The sequence below is a fragment of the Aquarana catesbeiana genome, linkage group LG11 (assembly GCF_042186555.1).
Source record: "Aquarana catesbeiana isolate 2022-GZ linkage group LG11, ASM4218655v1, whole genome shotgun sequence".
Taxonomy (NCBI): domain Eukaryota; kingdom Metazoa; phylum Chordata; class Amphibia; order Anura; family Ranidae; genus Aquarana; species Aquarana catesbeiana.
In genome coordinates this window covers 165,400,746-165,420,519 of record NC_133334.1, presented here as the reverse complement: position 1 = coordinate 165,420,519, position 19,774 = coordinate 165,400,746, and the positions used below count along the sequence as shown (strand labels likewise).

The 19,774-nt window shown below is 41.7% G+C and overlaps 1 protein-coding gene across 1 annotated transcript in view; it reads left to right on the top strand.

Moving 5' to 3' along the window:
- The window catches only part of SLC6A2 (solute carrier family 6 member 2), a 1,144,495-nt gene that overhangs the window by 48,040 nt on the left and 1,076,681 nt on the right, over positions 1-19,774 (top strand). The window contains exon 3 of the mRNA XM_073605017.1: positions 18,638-18,769. Coding sequence (XP_073461118.1) covers positions 18,638-18,769 — 132 coding nt within the window. The remainder of the gene's footprint in view (positions 1-18,637; positions 18,770-19,774) is intronic.

The following is a 19,774-nucleotide window of genomic DNA, read 5'->3' as shown; positions in this document are numbered from 1 at the left end:
TCAAATTTGTGGTATAAGTCTAAATGTCTACTTACTGAGGTGAACATTTTTTCCCTCTCCTGAATAGTAGACATGATCCTTAACATGGGAACGAAACTGCCTGATCGTTTTCCCGACATAAAAAGCTCTACATTTGCATGTCATTAAGTAGACTACACCTTGGGTCTCATAGTCGGCATGGAAAGTGGGTGTAAATATTTCCCCATTGGGCAGTGTAAAACAGGTGCCTGTTCGAATCCACGGGCAGAAAGTACAACTCCCACACCTGGTGATGCCATTAGGGTGATGTGGGGTTATTGAGTTAATGAGATAGTGGCTTGACGTGAGTTTATCCCATAGGGACCTAGATCTATGAAAAGTGATATCGGGAGTAGGACTGACATATTTGGCCAGAATAGGATCATCCCGCAGCAAAGACCAATGTGTTGTCAAAACATCACGCAGTTCAGCGTGGTGTTGAGAGTATCTGGTAATGTATCTGACGACATGGTTGGATTTTGGGGTCTTGGTTTTATATAACAGAGAGTTGCGCGATTGGCGCAAGACTCTGTTATAGGCACGACGAAGAAGGGATTTGCTGTAACCTCTTGCCCTTAAACGATCACGTAGTAAATTAGCCTGTGATTTAATTTCATCAGCAAGGGTACAATTCCTACAAAGTATTGTGCATATGGTATGCTGCGGATAAGAGTCTGTGGATGAGCACTGTCGGCATGTAGGAATGTGTTGCCTGCTGACTCTTTCCTGAATAGTGTGGAGGCTAGGCAACCATTACTGTCTTTAGAGATAGTGAGATCAAGAAAAGTGATCTTAGACATGTCGCTGGAAACAGTAAACCTAAGATTGAAGGAATTGTGGTTTAGTATCTCAATAAAGGTGTTTAAGCTGTCCACAGTATCAGACCAAATGATAAATATATCATCAATATAACGTAACCAGCATAACGCCTGGCTCGTGTATTGTGAGAGAGTATCGTCCGAGAAGACACTACGTTCCCACCCCCCGGTACAGGTTGACGTAAGTGGGCCCACAAGATGTGCCCATAGCCACACCCTGTACCTGGAGGAAGTGGGACTCTTTAAAGGTAAAACAGTTGTGTGTCAGTATGAACTTCAAGAGGTCCAAGATAAATTCACAATATTCCCAGCGATGATGAGTTTGTTCACGGAGGAAGGTACATGCTGTCCTGATGCTCTGCTTGTGAGGGATGCTCAAGTATAGAGCCTCGACATCTAGAGTCACGAGCAGGGCATCAGGAGGCAGGACCATCCCCTCGATGTGTTTGAGAAGGTCTAGTGTATCCCTAATATAGGATGGCAGTGACAGCACATGTGGTGTCAATATAGAGTCAACCAGGCGGCTGGCGTTTTCCGTGAGGGAACCAATACCAGACACTATAGGCCTCCCAGGGGGTTTGTTGAATGTTTGTGCACTTTCGGGAGAGCATAGAAAGTAGCTAGTCTCAGATGGCGTATATTCAAGAAGTTATAAAGGTCCTGGTCAATGAGGCCTTTCTGGTGGGCAGAGCCAATGATAGACAGAAATTCCATTTTATATTGATTTGTTTGGGTGGCACTAATCCGTGCATACCATTCCTTGTTGCATAGACTATTCATAACCATAAGTTCGTAATTAGCCTTAGTCATAAGGACAATATTCCGGCCCTTGTTGGCAGGCTTAATTTCCAGGTCAGGATGATTCTGCAGCTGTGAAATGGCTTGTAACTGTGCTGGAGTAAGATTATTGGGTTTAGGAGTAATGTTCCTTTGTTTGATATCATTGACAGTCCCCATCAGAAAGGCCCAGATGTTGGGATTGGTCATAAGGTCAGGAAAACATTGAGATTTACATTTAAATGTGGCTGAAGATGCAGGGATTGCAGAACAAGAATTGGGGGCTACCGAATGGTCAGTTTGGTCAGAGTGGTCATTTTCGTCCAGTAACAGTATTAAGTCTCGGAGAGCTTGAAAGTCCTCCACTGAGTAGTTTTTAACTTGTTCAGAAATCTGTTTGTCTTGTATGGACCAACAACGATCATTGTCAAACAAAAACTTGTATGTAAGGTTGCGTGAAAATAAGTATAGATCTTTGATGGCTTCATATTTGTCAATTACCATAGAAGGGCAAAAACTAAGGCCAAGTCGGAGAACCTCCAATTCATGAACAGTAAAAGAGTAAGGAGTTAAATTAATGGTGTCCAGGTTCGATTTCAGGTGGGAAGTGGTGTGTGGGCAGGTGTCTGAAAATTTAGTGGAAGGATTCTGACACAATGCTTTTTGAAAATGTAAGATATCCGTATCAATTTCACGCCGTATACACTACTTATTCACGAGGTGTTAGTGTTCTTATTTCTCGCTTGATTCGGTTCTCATGTAAACAGAACTTTATAGACCCAGAAGGCCGATACATTATGTTACAGTGCTCACTAAATGACAGAAACATCTTGCTGGTGAATGTCTTTATTCCCCCTCCTTATAACGATGAAGTGTTGAAAAGTGTCTTTGGGAAAATGGTACAGTGGCCATATTTGCCAACCCTAGTAATGGGAGACTTTAATAACATAATGAACGAGGAGGAAGATAGACATAGCACCACAAAGGGAAAACAAAAGACGAAGAGAACTAGATTTGCTGCACAACTCCAAGAGATGGGACTAATAGACATGTGGAGAATTAGATATCCATTAAGAAGAGAATACTCATGTTGTTCGAGTACATATGGTTCTCTGTCTAGAATAGATTTGGCCCTGGGGAATGATAATTTTTTGCCTTGGGTAGAGTCAACCCAATATGGCCCTAGGGGCCTTTCAGATCAGATTCCCCACTTATAGTAAATTCACGGTGCGAGGGACAGACAACATCCCCCCTCTGGAAAATTAACCCACAATGGCTATTATTACTGACGGAGGAAGATAAGATAGAGTTACAGTTGATTGAATTTTTCAATAAAAATAAAAAATCGGCTTCTTATATTGATTAAAGAAATTCATAAAATTAAGAGTTCATCTAGGAGCCGAGAGGAGGAAGTAATGAAAATGGTGTCTCAAACAGAGCAGGATTATATTATCGATCCCATAGAAGAAAAGCGTTTAGCATGGCAGGAGGCTCAGGAAACCTATAAAACTTTGGCTTTAACTAAAGCAGAAAATAGTAGATTTTTTCAAAAACAAAAACATTATGAGATGGGGGAACAGGTGGGTCATATGCTGGTGGTTATAGCTCAGGCACAAGAGGGCCCGATAACTATCTCTGCAGTTAAAGACTCTGAAGGAGAGGTGAGGTATGATACAGGCAGCATTCAGAAGACATTCATTGACTTCTACACCTCACTCTATGAGTCGAAGGTGTCAAAGTCAATGAATCAAGCTAAAAAATTCTTGGATAAACTGGTTCTCCCAAAACTTAAAATGGAGAATAGAGCTCTCGATAGTCCCATATACCCTGGAAGAATTAAGGCAAGCAGTTACACAAGCTCATAATAATAAAGCTCCAGGGATGGACGGACTACCGACAGAGATATATAAAAAATTTGATAGGATTTTGCTGCCAGAATTATTAGAGGTACTAAAAGATGCGTATAAAAAACAAAAACTTCCAGAATCAATGCAGGAAACTATAGTAATAGTAATTCCAAAACAGGGTAAGGATCCAATGATGCCTGAATCCTATCGCCCTGTATCTCTTCTCACCTCAGATGTCAAGATTTTGGCAAGGGTCCTTGCAAATAGGCTATTAAATTATATTAATAGTTTTAACATGAGGACCAAACGGGTTTTATCCCAAAGAGAGCAGCCGAAACAAACATCCGCAGGCTATTTTTTAATTTGCAATTGCCTACGGAAAATATGGGATCTAGAGCAATATTATGCTTAGACGCCCAAAAAGCCTTTGATATGGTGGAGTGGGAATATTTATGGACTGCACTGGAATCTTTCGGAATAGGACCGGGATTTTTTAAATGGGTTAAAATATTATATAATGATCCTAAAGCAAGGGTAAGAATTAATAATACACTGTCCAGCCCATTTACTTTATCTAGAGGGACAAGGCAGGGTTGTCCCCTGTCGCTACTACTGTTTGCTATAGCAGTGGAGCCTCTTGCCCTTGCTATTAGACAATCAACAAAAATAGTTGGGTTCCGACGGGCAGGTAGAGAGGATAAAGTGGCCCTGTATGCAGATGACGCTCTTATTTTCCCCGGGGATACTTCAAATTCATTAACAGAACTTATGAGCCTTATCTCTATATTTGGGCTTTTTTCTGGCTTCCAGATCAACTGGGATAAATCCATATTATTACCACTGGATGAGTTAAAAACCCCCTTATTAAATCAAGCTTCTAAAATTCAAATTAAGGATACAGTGAAATATTTGGGTATAGAGATCTCTCGGGATGTAAAAGACTATATTAATTTAAATTTGAAACCTTTATTAGCAAAATTTAAGGATAAAAGCCAAAGTTGGTGTAAGTTACCTCTGACGGTGATAGGAAGAGCAAATCTTATTAAAATGATTTGGGCCCCGCAATTACTTTACGTGTTTAATAACTCACCAATATGGATCACAGCATTTTGGTTTAGAAAAATAGAGTCGCTTTTCAGAGACTTGATCTGGAGGAAAAAACAACCACGTATAAAGTTAACAACATTAATGCTAACCAAAGAAGAGGGAGGTTTGGCGATCCCCCATCCCAAAAATTATTTTTTAGCCTCACAATTACATCACTTTAGCGGATGGACAATAGTAGCGGACTCTGACCCTATACAGAGTCTGCTGCTATCAGTTTATGAAGTATATCCATTGGTTTCTCGAGAAATCAACTGCATGATAAAGGATTTCTTACTGGCAAATTGTTTGACAAGGTATGGCAGGAAATTAGGAAAATTACTGAGATAAATGGATATACGTCATATACTCCAATCTGGGATAATAGCAGCTATGAGGAATTGATGAAACTGGAAGGGTTTTGAGACTTGGAGGCAGAAGGGACTAAGGTACATAGCACAGCTATTTCAGGATGATGTGTTGAAAACCTTTAGTGAAATAAGTAAAGAATATAATCCAAATCAAAGATTTTTTCAATTTCTACAGCTCAGGCATGCATTAAAAATACAGGGTAGATCGCATGAACTGAAGTTTAATAAGTCAGGGGTAATAGCCTTGTTGAATAAGATGGGGAAAAAAAGGGATTGATATCACAACTATATGATATATTGTTTGATAAATTTAAATGCACTGTGGATATACCAGCTAGATTAGCCTGGACGGGCGACATAGGGCCAATTTCGGATGAACAGTGGGTATGGGCACTATCGGCAATACCTCAGGCCTCTTTATCTCCAACACAAAATTTAACACAATTATTCATCTTACACAGGGCACATTACACACCACAGGAATTATTCAAATGGAAACGCAGAGATACAGACCAATGCCCTAGATGTAAAGGGAGAGCAGCCAATCTAATACACTTGCTATGGAGATGCCCTAAACTCTATCGCTATTGGTCGGGGGTGGTATCTACGATCAATAAGGTATTTGAGAGTGGGATGCCTATGGAGCCCGGGGAATGCCTTCTAGGTATACTTGATGAATCAAGAATTCCAGCGGAATATATTGTTTCAATAAATAGAAGTCTATTTCAGGCTCGTAAACTCATAGCACTAAAATGGTTATCATCATATCCACCTACTGCAGCAGAATGGAAAATACAAGTAAGGGAAACTTTAATTAAGGAAAAATATATTTTCCTACATAGAGGCAGGGTAGAAAAAATTGTAAAAATATGGAAAAGGTGGTTTGATACCTTGGAGGTATGACAAGAGAGGAGAGGATCAATGTTTGAGTAATGGGGGGAGGGGGAGTGGGAGCATGGGTGCCAGTTTTTTTTTTTCCCTTTTCCCTCTTAATATGGGCTGGGGTTGTACGTTTGTCCCCTTTTTTTTTTTTTTGCTGTTTTTTTTTTTCTTCTTCCTGTTTGTGTGTGTGTGTGTATATAAAATGAATAAAAAGATGATTTGATTTAAAAAAAAAAAGATTCTGTATCATCATCAGTAGTATAAGGAACATTTCCTTGGTTTTTTGGTATACGGTGTTTTGTCCTAGACCCTTTATTTTGAAATGGTAGCTGCCAATGATAGGCAAAGCCCTCCATGAAGGCCAGCCTGTCCTTGGACAGCTTATTTTGTTTCTTGTAAATGATATCTTTGGTGATTTTAGTGACAAAATCCTTGATATCTTGCCAGCGTTTAGTGTAAAGGGCATGGGTTTTGATGTTCTCATTGGAAGATTGTAATGTGACAATCTCCTGATCAAGAGTTGTAAGTTCTAAATGGTATTGAGTAACAAGAATTTTCATCAAATTTATACTACAAGTAGTGAGTATATTTTCCCATGCCACTTTGAATTCGGGAGTGGTATTTTGAAAAGAGGGATATATGTGTATCCTGAGACCCAGGGGGCTTATATTTTCCCAAATGCATTTATTGAGGAATTCTATATGCCAATAAAGGTTGGATTTCTTTTTGAGTAGGCGTTTCATTTTGGCCATGTACTGGTTGATCCCAATTTCTTGCTCCGTATCTACTTTACAGTTGGCTTGGATTTCTGATATATAGCCAGTCCAAGCTGTGCCTACAAAGTCCATGATAATAAAAAACAATAATAGTTTAGTTCAAGGAAAGCCTTTAACCGCTTGCCACCCGCTGGCCGTAATATGACTGCCAGGTGGCGCTGCTCTTGTTTTGGGAGGGTGTCATATGACGTCCGTCCATTTAAACAGGGCATGCGCGCGATCGTGTGTGCGCAGCCCTGTACTGTCGGTGACGGTGTTACGGAGACACCGCTCGTCACCAAGGGGGGTGAACAGCCATTGGGCGTGGCTGTTTACCACGTGATTGGCTGTGATCCTTTCACAGCCGATTACTAAATGTAAATACAGAGCAGTAACGAGACATTATCGGGTTCTCCTCCTCACACACCGATTGTGTGTGAGAAGGAGATTGCGGTAACATCTCGTTACCACCTACAGTGTACACCAATCACACTGATTGCCCCCCCCCCGATAAAGAGGACCTGTCACCACCAATCAAAGTACCTGTCACAGTCCATCAAAGTATCTGTCACAGTGCATACGAGTACCTGAGTACCTGTCACAGTTCATCTGAGTACCTGTCACAGTCCATCTGAGTACCTGTCACAGTCCATATGAGTACCCGAGTACCTGTCACAGTTCATCTGAGTACCCGAGTAAATGAGTACCTGTCACAGTCCATATGAGTACCCGAGTACCTGAGTACCTGTCATAGTCCATGTGAGTACCCGAGTACCTGTCACAGTCCATATGAGTACCCGAGTACCTGTCACCGTCCATCTGAGTAAGGACTCAGTTCTGGTGCGACCTGAATCAGGGGGTGTTCGGCTCATTCCTACTGGCAAGGCCCAGACACTGGATTGGAGACTCCTTTCCTCCCAAAGCACTTCAGAGTGTCCAAGCTCCAGCCTCTGATTTGGGAACTACAAAACCTGGAAAAAGATAAGAAACCACTTTTCTCTGCTCAGAACTAACATTCTGGAGCCCTGTACTTTGCATATGTGCAAACCCTGTGTCACTTTCTGCTACATTTCCATAGTGGCAGAGCCTTACTCTCCCACAGCGTTTGTACATGCTTTTAACACATTTGCATTTTACATTGCATTTTCCCCTTTTTCACACTTGAAAAGTCTTTATTCTCTGTGTTTATGTGCGTTTCGGGTAGCACAGTGGTGTAGTGGTTAGCACTCTCACCTTGCGGCAATAGAGTCGCTGGTTCGAATTCCAACCATGACACTACCTGCCTGGAGTTTGCATGTTCTCCCTGTGCCTGCGTGGGTTTCCTCCGGGTACTCCGGTTTCCTCCCACACTCCAAAGACATGCTGGTAGGTTTATTGGCCTTCTGTCCAAAAATTGGCCCTGGTGTATGAGTGTAATTTGGGGACCTTAGATTGCAGACCCCTTGGGGATGTGTGTGGAGCGCTGTGTAGATTGATGGTGCTACATGGGTACCATAAATATATATATAAAATATATATATATATATATATATATATATATATATATATATATATATATATATATATATACTGGATGGGCATCTGTATGGGATGCAATGTGCAGGGATGAGGACAATTGTGGGTGCTCACTCAGGATGGACTGGTGTCTTTATTCAATCTTACTAACTATGTAACTATGTTTCGGTGTGTGCTTACACACGTTTTGATGCTTTTTGTACAAAACAAATGCAACAAGTTGTACTTTTGTTGAAAACAGTTTAACTGGCTACACTGTTGTAATGTAGGGCCATTGGAATACATGGAAAACACTATGTTTGCATTCTGGATGCATTTTAAAAATGCAATGTAAAGCGTTAGGTGTAAAGTGGCCCTAAGAGCCCATTCACACCAGAAACTGCACATAACTGCATGTTTTTGACTGCATGTTTACATGGATTGGAAGAGCACTTGTCGTGTGTTTGACATGTGCTTCAATGCATTTTGCATGCATTTTGTGCTGTGTTTAGCACTGTGTTTGCAGTGCATTTTGCTATACGTTTTTGGACTTGGCTTCTTGGCTTAAAGGGGCATGGTGTGGTGCAGGTGCGCATTTGTAGTGCGTTTGTAGCGTGTTCCCTGCATTTACGGCATAGAAAAATGCAGTATGTTTTTTTTTAACTGCTCTGAACTGCACTGCAATGATGTGAACTATGCCCATAGGATTACACTTTGATTTTGTGCTGTCATTGCATTTTGCTATATGTTTTTGGGCTTGGCTTTCTTGGCTTATAGGGGCGCGATGAGATGCAGGTGTGCATTTGCACATAACTGCATGTTTTTAACGTCATATTTACATGCATTGGAAGCACAGTTGCTGTGCACTTGACACGTGCTTGAATGCGTTTTGCATCTATTTTACTCTGTGTTTAGCACTGCGTTTGCATTGCATTTTGCTATACGTTTTTGAGCTTGGCTTTCTTGGCAGTGCAGGGGTGCACTTTTAGTGCGTTTGTAGGGCGTTCCCTGCATTTGCGGTGCTGAAAAATGAAGCATGCTCTATTTTTTTTTATTGCTTGAACTGCACTGCAATGATGTGAACTATGCCCATAAGATTACCTTGATTTAGGGCTGTCTATGCAGTTGGGTTGCATTTCAAATTGCAGCCAACTGCAGCCAATGCATCCAACTGTGTTCGTTGCGAAAGAGCCCTAATGCCCTGTACACACTGTCGGATTTTCCGACGGAAAATGTGCGATCGGAGCGCGTTGTCGGAAATTCCGACCGTGTGTGGGCTCCATTGGACTTTTTTCATCGGATTTTCCGACACACAAAGTTTGAGAGCAGGCTATAAAATTTTCCGACAACAAAATCTGATCGCGTCAATTCAGACCGTGTGTGGAAAATTACGATGCACAAAGTGCCACGCATGCTCAGAAGAAATTCCGAGACGGAACTGCTCGGTCTGGTAAAATTAGCGTTTGGAATGGATATAGCACTTTCGTCACGCTGCAATGTTTTAAATTGTTTAATGCAGCGCACTCTCTTCTTCTTTATAATGCTAGAAGAATGAAGTTGTTTTGCTGCTCATATTCACACAGACGTCTCACAAACTTCTTTCTTTAATATTTATCGTAATTTCATCAATATAATATTTATAATATTTATGTTTTTTTTTTTTTTACTCCAGAATATTTTTGGGTGTGTTTTGTGTGTCAAGTTACCACAACACCATTATTAGCTTGTATTATTTATTAATCTCAAGGAGATTGGTTGTTGTTGGTGTCTTGTTAATTTCACATTATATTTTTGAAATGTATCTGCCTCCTCACAAACAAACTGTCCTTTTTGAAGGAAAACACACATAGGCGAGTATAATTGCAAAAAAATTCCTTTATTAGGGGTCCTAACCAAAGAAAGAGAGAGGCAACGCTGGAGAAACAGCAGAAATTGGGGAAGCCTTTGGCCCCCAGGGCACACATCAATTATTTCCAGGCAAAATTGGTGGCCTGAGGAGTCCATTTATAAGGGAGTTCAATCTGGTCCAGAAGTCCAAGAGATCATGAACAGCAGCAGATGACATGTATGTCCCCAGGCTGTGGTCATACAAGAGCCTGCATCTTTTGTCAGACCAGACTGAACCCAGGGCCATCACTCTCTGGACTTCCTACCACGCTTCCTTCCACGCTGTGTCTGTGGTGGTGGAGTTGCGGCAGGAGGAGGAGGAGGATGGTCCAATTCACACAGGTGTGTTTTGGGTGTGATTTCGCCCCTCTCCCCCTTAGTGTTTTATAAAGAATGTCCTCACACATGAGGCGTTGGCCCTCCTGCATGTCCTTCAGTTTTTTGGCAGCCATGCAGGCAAAGGCCTCTTCACGAGTGGGGAAGGCTCTGAGGGACGCAGAAGCCTCCAGAATCAGCCTGAGTGCTGAATCCTCCACGTTACTCCCCTTCCTGGGTCTTTTGTTTGGAAGGCGGAGGGGAGGAACCTGCGATTCTGTCAGGCTCCTACTGGGCCCGGCCTTCTCCTGGCTGCCACATAGCCCCGCCTCCTCCTGGCTACCACTAACCTACGCCTCCTCCTGTGTGCCACATTCCACAGCCTCCTCCTGTGTGCCACATTCCACAGCCTCCTCCTGGCTGAGGTCTTCCTGTGTATGAAAAAGGGACATAGTTTTAGTTTTTTCTTCATCAATCACACACAATTTTCATCTCATGACTGTTGCCAATTGAATGTTAACAAATATAACAGACTATCATTCTGAGCCCAGCATTTTTCATTATTGTCCCAATTATTTTTGCCCACTACTGTCTTTTGATATGTAAAACACTTTATTAAATCAGCAATTAGTGATCAATAATAACATCTAGGAAACATCATTTATTTCTTGACCAGAAATCTGTAAAAGAATGCTATACCTGGCTCCAGCTGGGCTCCTCCACTTCTTCCTGGCTGGAAGTCCCAGGTTGGACATCGGAAGCCTCAGCTGGGGTGGAAGATAGGGTGGAAGGAAGAGTGGAAAGAAGGGTTGAGAGGGATTCCCTGACTTCAGTCTGGTCTGACAGAAAACAAAGTCTCTCATAGTACCACAGCCTGGGGACATAAACGTCATCTGCTGCAGCTCTGGATCTCTGGGAATCCTGGACCTTCTTGCGCTCCTTAAGATAAGTGCTCCTCAGGCCACCAATTTTGGCTTTTAAATAGGGGATGGTGGCTGTGGGGACCACCAGCTTCACCAACTCCAGCAGTTTCTCCAGCGCTGCCTGCCTCTTTTGTTTATGATTATAAAATGGGTGTTTGATCTGCCACAGACAGGGCAGCTCCCTGTATTTGTCTATGAACAGGGGGAGGAAGTTGTGGTCATTGAAGCCATCCATTTTATCTGCAATACACAAGACAAACCCTAATGTCAGGCTAAAGTCTCCTAATCTTGTCCCAATATAGGCCTCGATCTATAAGCAGTATAGGCCCAAGTTTAAATGTTAACTTCGTTATCACGATCGGCGCTTCCGATACTCCTTCCTCCGCTCACAGATCGTACGTACTACGCACGCGTGTTACGCTTTATATACACTGCGCATTCGTGAAACTCCGCCCGCCCCTGACGTTCTTTCTAGTCTATTCCCCGCCCCTTCTCATTTGGCGCAGTGGGGAAGAGCACATGGCGGAGACAGAGCAGGTGCATGCTAATTACAGCAACGAGGAGGGGGAGGAAACGTCCAGATCCCGGAGGAGACGATTTAAGGCCTCAAATATGTCCTTTGGGGAGATGTTGGAGATGGTCAACATATTGAAGAGGGCCGACTATGACGGGAAGTATGGACCTTACCCCAACCCCAATGTCAGAAAGGCCAAGATCATGGCGAAAGTTGTGAAGAGTCTGCAGAAGAATTTTGGGGTACGTCGATCCAAGGATCAACTCCGGAAACGGTGGTCGGACCTCAAATTAAGGGAGCACGATCAGTATAGAAGGATTAGGAGAGTGCTGCAAAAAAGTAAGTAGTTGTGCTGTGTTCCTATTCGTTATTTTTAGAACGTTCGTGCTGCTCCATGTGCTTTTCTTTACTGTTGTAGTTTAAAATGACAACTTTCATGTTCATGGACACATTATTCATTCGTAGGAAACATTGTTCGTTTGGCCTAGAAAACACCATGTTTTGGCCAGATGCATTTCAATACATTTTTGCTAGCCTACTTCTCTTAAAATAAGTTTGTTGTCTAGATGAGTTTGTAACTACAATGAAATGCAAGCTAGATTCTGTGTAAGGAGAGGACACTCAGCAGCTGTTTACACATCTGGACGCTGGAGCACTAGTGTGGGACAAAAGAACACCCTTTTTATTAGGGGGCCCCACACAGGTGCTCCAGTGTATACTAGAGGGGTGTCTCCATCTGTGAAGCTTGTACAAAACAGGTAAGTATTGAAACTTGACAAAGTGAAAAAATATTTATTCATCTTGTAACTCTGCCAAAATAGACAATTGTACCCCACTTCCAAGCAATGTTTCATATTCCTATTTCTGCCATCAAATATCTGTGTGCTATGTATACCTATTTTTTTTACATAGGAGAGAAAAGACTCGGAGGACACCACTCATCAGAGGAGACCACAGACCCCCCACCTCATGAAGAAGTGGAAATGCCACAAAGCCAACTGGAGGAGGAGGAGGGAGACGTTATCGAAATAGTCACCACAACAGGTGAGTGTCATGCGACCACAGGCTCAGGTAAGAGATGGATGCCGGCATATTTATAATACATGGTGTGTTTTTGTTTCTATATTTTTAGGTGATCGTGATGTTGTGGAAGAAGGTCATTTCACCAGTGAAAGTGCCCAGATCCTGATCGGGGAGATCATGGGGTGTAATAGGGACTTGGAAAACATCAAGCAAAATATCAGTGATGTTCAAAACAAAATGAAGAACATCATTGATGTTTTAGGGAGAGTTTAAAACCCCTCGAAATCCTTAATTTAGTTGTTTTTTTTTCCCCAAAATTTTTTGCACATTTTTTTCACTATTCTCGAAAAGCCAAATTTTGAAGATGCACACAGTGTGTCAACATGTGCTATCTGCCATCACGGAAGATCAATGTATGCGTTTTGGGGGTGCAACCCCTTCCTCAATAATAAAGTAGCTGAGAGGAAGGGGTTGCACCCAGAAAACAAGTCTTTTGATCCCCCATGATGCCAGCTAGCACATGTTGACATTCGGCAATGTGTGTGCATCTTCAAAATTTGGCTTTTCCAGGGGTGACTTCACCCCATCTGCTGAACGCAATATCAAACACAGTTTATAAATACTCATGTCTGATATTGCCTTCAATTTCTAGAAAAGTTGAACTTTGTAAGTTCCAGATTTGTGTATTTCTTGTTGGTTTTAAACATGCCTGTTTTACCTTAAAAGGACATTTCTACTTTTATTAATGTCACCTATAAATATTTTATACAACAAACATGTTGGGTTGTTTTAAAAACCTTTTATAAATGCACATGTGATTGTGCTTTGATTAATAAGATTGATAATCAACAATGTGTGGCTTCTTCTTTCAATGCTCCTAAACTTTTTGTGTGGTAAATTTGGTGTTTTCTGTGACAATGGGGGTTATTTCCTAAGGGCAAATACACTTTGCACTACAAGTGCAGTTTCTGTGCAGTCTCAAGTGCACTTGTAGTGCAAAGTGTCTTTGCCTTTAGTAAATAACACCAAACAGTGCTTTATAATGTTACACAATCACGCCATTTTCAGGACTCCCCAAATTTCAGTCAGGGTCAGCTAAAAGAAACACAAGCAGTAAATGTAAGCAAATATTTTTTAAGTTAAAATTATTTTTTATTTTAAAAAGGGTCTCAGACATTGCCTGGCATATTGATGGCCCCTCTACCTGCAAAGTATTCCATGTATCTTAGACGGACCTCGCGGGCACACAGGGGGGGCAAGCCAGGACGGCCAGCTTCAAGCGGCGTCAGGATTGGTTCATTTAGATTAATTCTGGATTCAGGCTCAACTGAACCAGCATAGTTCACAGAATTTCTCCTTAAAAAGTTGTGGAGAACACAGCAAGCCAGGATGATGTGATTCAGTTTATACTCCGCCATGTGTATGGGTGTAAGAAATAGGCGGAACGGCTGGCCATTATTCAAAATGTGTTCTCCACCACTCTTCTGGCTCTGGCCAGCTGGTAATTAAAAACCCTCTGGCCAGGGGGGAGGGTCCTCATAGGGAATGGCCGCATAAGATGGTGCCCCAGCGCAAATGCTTCATCCGCAACGAAGACGAATGGGAGTCCTTCCGCATTGTCTTCTGGAGGTGGCGAGCCCAAACTGCCATTCTGAAGACACCTGTAGAACTGCGTCTGGGCAATGACTCCACCATCTGACATTCGGCCATTCTTTCCCACGTCCACATACAGGAACTCGTAAGTAGCCGAAACCACCGCCAACATCACAATACTATTGAACCCCTTGTAGTTGTAATAGTATGACCCCGTGTTGAGTAGTGGGATGATGTGGACGTGTTTCCCATCAATTGCCCCTCCACAGTTAGGAAAGTCCTACCGCTGGGCAAAGTGGGAGGCCACAGTCTGCCATTCCTGTGGGTTGGAAGGAAACTGAGGAGTCAAACAAGAAAATAAAATTAATAATTTTGCACATAAAAATGGAAAGCAGATTAGACACAAACATTCTTGGCCAACATCAGTATAACATTTATTTTAGGGAGTATTTAAAGACAAAGGTATAAGGTCCACCTATCAGATTCCTCCCCCCCTCTCATGGGCCATTTTATAAATTTTATGGGGGGGAGATGTTTTGGACAGGTAACCCTCTCCACTTCATTGAGAGATGAATGCCTAAATAATGTGTATTACTTTGCCCAGCCCCTCCTTACTTACACTATTGGCAGCCCACTGGACAGGTAAGAAGTGTCATAATACAAAGATATAAATACACACTGTACACATTTTAGCACATTTTTACATTCTGATATTACCTATCAAGATAATAATAGGATACAGAAACTTAAAAAAGTACCATTTGAAAGTAGTCAGGCAGGCCCTTGCACTACATGCTTTGGGGAATTTATCCAGAAATCTGACCACAAAAGAGGTGGGTATAGTGTGTATGGGTTTGGCAAAGTCAGCAGATAGAGGATTGGTATCAGCTGAGTTAGCAGCTGGGGGGGGGGGAGGGTTCCAAATGATTTTGGGACCCCAAAAAAAAGCTTCTGGCACTCTGCCTGAATTTAAAGCACACATCACAATTTTAAACATTTTAGGGGGTATTTAGGGTAAAGCACTACTATGGAGCTGACAAAATACATTGTTACGTGACTACATGAGGTGAATATAGGCCCAGAGGAGCATGCTGGGGAGGTAAGTGAAGGCAAATATGTATGAAGGACAAAAAAAAATTAAAAAAAATTCCAGCATGCATGAGGACAAAGGGGACATTTACAGCATATTACAATCATGGTAATTAGGGAATGAGGAAAGAAATACAATACATTAGTACATTAAATACAATAAAATGTGATATTAAAGGATAAAAATCTTACCTTAATATACTCCTGCAGGACCTGGATGATGACAGAACAGGTCTCCGGGATAATGATCCCCAGAACCTGGGGGGGGATGCCTGTCGAGAACTTAGGGTCCTGCAGGCTTCTCCCCGTCGCCAAGTACCGCAGGGTATCCTACCTGCTGATATAGGGGGTCAGCAAAGCCAACAAAATACGAAATACGGGGTCTGTCATCCGGAGAAAGTTCCTGAAATCGTCAGGATTATTCTCACGGATTTCATGGAGCAAAGGCATGTGACAGAACTGGTCACGCTGGAGCAACCAATTCTTGGTCCATGAACTCCTCCTCACCCTGTTCATGGACTGGGCTTGTGTCAAAGTAAGGACCCCAACACCAAGCCCCCGCACAGCACGAACTCTACAATGAGTACGTACACGCAACATGGCTAGAAAACTGTCAGCTGGTCAAAACGAAGTAACAGACTGCACTGAAGAACAGCAAGGCCTGTGAAGAGCGACCTGAAAATCAGGAACGAACGAACAAGAACACAATGACAAAGTCAAGGGTAACTCGCTGCATGCACTGAAGACCAGATACAAACCCACAAGCACAAACTGAACAGCAGAAAACGATCTGAACACCACGAGTCTGAAAAAGCGTGAATCGTCTCTCACCAAACTTTTACTAACACGAGATTAGCAAAAGGAGCCCAAAGGGTGCCGCGCTTAGTACTGAACTGCCCTTTTATAGTCTTGTTGTACGTGGTGTACGTGACCGCGTTTTTGGCGTTCGGAAATTCCGACAACTTTGTGCGATCGTGTGTAGACAAAACAAGTGTGAGCCAACATGCGTTGGAAAAAATCCATGGATTTTGTTGTCGGAATGTCCGATCAATGTCCGAATATGTGTACGGGGCATAAGACTTGCTCATACTTCAATTTTAAGCACTTCCATTTAATGGCACTTATTGCACACCTACACATAGTAAGAAATATTTAAACAGGTTAGCAGCTGTGGAGTTTGAAGCTGTTCGCAAAGATTGAAGCATGTAAATCACACAAATATTTCAATCTGAGTAAATTACATACTGTAATTTCCAAATCAAAGTAAGCAGACAAACAATTAAATGTGACTATAATGCCCAAGCCAGAGTAAGCAAACAGGAAAAAAGGACTTCTATTGGTCTATAAAACTTATGCACATACAATCAGAATGAGGAGATGCAGTATGTTAATGGTAAAGTGCTGATGAATGAGATGGATTTCCTCAAAAAATATTCCTTTTTACCTCGATAAACCTTTGCTAGAGCCACTGGTGATGTGAATTAGTGATAAATCAAAGTTTGGTTTGCTGGATGTTCATCAAACAATTAAAAACGGCGAATACCATTGAAGTCTACAGGAGCTGAATCTTATAATTATTTTCTGGCCTATTTCAGCCAATATACTAGCTTTTGGGGAAAAAATGAAATGGGTAGCTGGGCACTGCTATGGTGGACAGCCAGCCAGACTGCATGCTGGTATGGTATGGATTTTGAGGGGGATCCCATCCTTTTTCTTGTGGGGCACACCCAAAGGATCTGGTATAGATTTTCGGGGTCCAACACCTCCTCCTTCCTTTTTTTTTTCTTTTTGGCACAGCATCAATGGTTTTTATGGTGTGCCTCCCTGCCCTAGCCATTTTTCAGCTTTCAGGGATGTCGCACTTTGAATGACAATTGCGCAGTCATGCAACACTGTACAACAGTATTTAATCATCGCTAGGTTTTTTATTTTTTGCTAAAAAAATAGTTTCTGTCAGAAAATTTTGTAAATAAGTAATTTTTCTCTTTCACTGATGTGCGCTGATGAGGCTGCACTGATGGGCACTGATAGGCTGCACTGATAGGTGGCACTGATATGCCATTAGTCGTACCTTTGGTTATTACCACTCCCACCAATACCATCACAGTTCTAATCCATAATTCAAGTCTTTTAAAGAATGTTTTTATCTTACGGGAATTAAAAGTGATATTATATAAAAAAAAAATGTGGCTGGAAATGGCGACTGGAGTGATATTAAATCATGTAGCTACCCCTTTAAAAAGGTATGAGCTTGATTAGTGAATAAACAAAGGTAAAGGTGCTGGCACTACAAAACTTCATACATAAAATATTTCAACATAAATAATGCTGTGAATGAACCATGTGAACATAGCAAAATGAAAAAGACCAAAGTGACAATCCCAACACCATACAACATATATAATGTTCTGGTTTGATGTGCCTTCAAGTATATGCTTCACCACGAGTGCTCATGAGGTAGATGGCAACTCACCAAAGGTGTCTGACACCTTTTTAAGGTAGGTCAAAATACGCTTTAATTGAATGAACCAGAGCAGATTCCACAAGGGACACAAAGAAGAGCTCTTGTGGTGTAGTACGTTTTATTAAAAAGGTTAAAATGTATAACAAAAGTTGCACTCACTTGTGACTGTGCCAATCTTCTTTGTGTCTCTGGTTATCCCAGGTCACATGCCTGATGAAGGGGTCCTGCGTGGCTCCAAAATGTTGCTTTCTGCTGTAACCATGTGATCGCTGATGAAAGTTATGGACACATTTTTGGAGATCCTGGTGTGCTGGCAAAATTATTTCCTTTCCTGATGGAGTCTCTTTCCACATCCTCAGCCTTTGTCGGAGGAGGTCGCACAGTGGAGAGATGTTTATCCAGGACCTATCTGGTTCATTCAATTAAACGCGTTTTGACCTAACCTAAAACGTGGTCAAACACCTTTGGTGAGTTGTCATCTACCTCATGAGCAATTGTGGGAAAGCATATACTTGAAGACACATCAAACCAGAAGATTATATATGTTTTATGGTGTTGGGATTGTCACTTTTGACTTTATCATGTTGCTATTTTCACATGGTTCATTTGCACCATTATTTATGTTGAAATATTTTCTAATTGATATTATATTAGTTTTTGTAGCCTTTATATCAAGTGTAAAATTCTGTTCATGTTATTTTGGTACATCTGATGTCTGACAATATGTTTTGTTTTTTTAATTGTACCAGGACATAACATTTGCATTTTATTATTTTTCTTCTAGGTGCTTTTCTTATTCCATACACTCTGTTCCTTATCATTGCTGGAATGCCACTGTTCTATATGGAATTAGCTCTTGGACAATACAACAGAGAAGGTGCAGCCACAGTCTGGAAGATTTGTCCCTGTTTCAAAGGCAAGCATTTTAGTATTTCATAGTAAAAAAAGTGTATTTGAGCATAGGTGTGTGTGTATGTATGTATGTGTTTGTGTGTATATATATACCTTTTTGAATATTGCTTTTTTGCCAATCTATGGTAGTAGTCCATTCAGTAAGGTTTCTTTAAAAATTAGGAATAATGGTCTGGCTAAAACCTAGCTGAGTTTTTTTGAGGATTGCAGGGTGCAATCCATCTGATCCTAGTAATTCATTCACATTAGGTTTTTCCTGACAAAAGCATGACAGCATACACATAGGGGTACAGACTCCACCGCAACACCCAATCAGGACCGGTTATACTATATAAATGAGTCACCTCCCCTAAGGCACAGTTTTCTTTCTGTTCCTCAAATGCTTAGCCGGTTATAGCTGTAAAGCTATTTTAAAATTTCTATTTTTGCCCTCACCTTCCGGGTTCATCTGGCCTATCCGCGCAAGTTCAGCCTCTCCTGTGGCGAAGCTCCCTCTGTTCAGGTGTAAACTGCCTATAAGAGGGAAGCCTCCCCCATGTCCAGGTACCAGGGTTGTAGGATGCTGGTCTCTGGATGCAGGTAAAACAGTTCTGCCTTGTTGTTTGTTGGAACTGATCCAGTCTCTCCTCCCTGGTAAATTGTGGCCCCACACACGATTTGGTTAGTCTGGCATTCTGTGTGTTTTGTTTCCCTTGCAAAAGTGCTGGCATTGTTGTTAGGGCGGCTTCCCCTTCCAAGGTTTGTGCCTTGTCTACTTCCTGCGGCTGTACTGCAGGCTGTTGACGCTGTATAGGTCAAGTATAATAATAATAATATGTATTTAATGATTGCTATGCATTAACATGTTATGTCTAAATGCGAGTGAAGTTCAGTGCTTTGCTTAAGTTTGAAGTTCCTTAAGTAATTTGTCTGTTAGACATCTATTGATAATTGCTTCTGTCTGATGGGTCAATTCTCGCTTACACTGACACATAGGTCCATTTGCTGCTTCAATGTCTGCAGATGGATG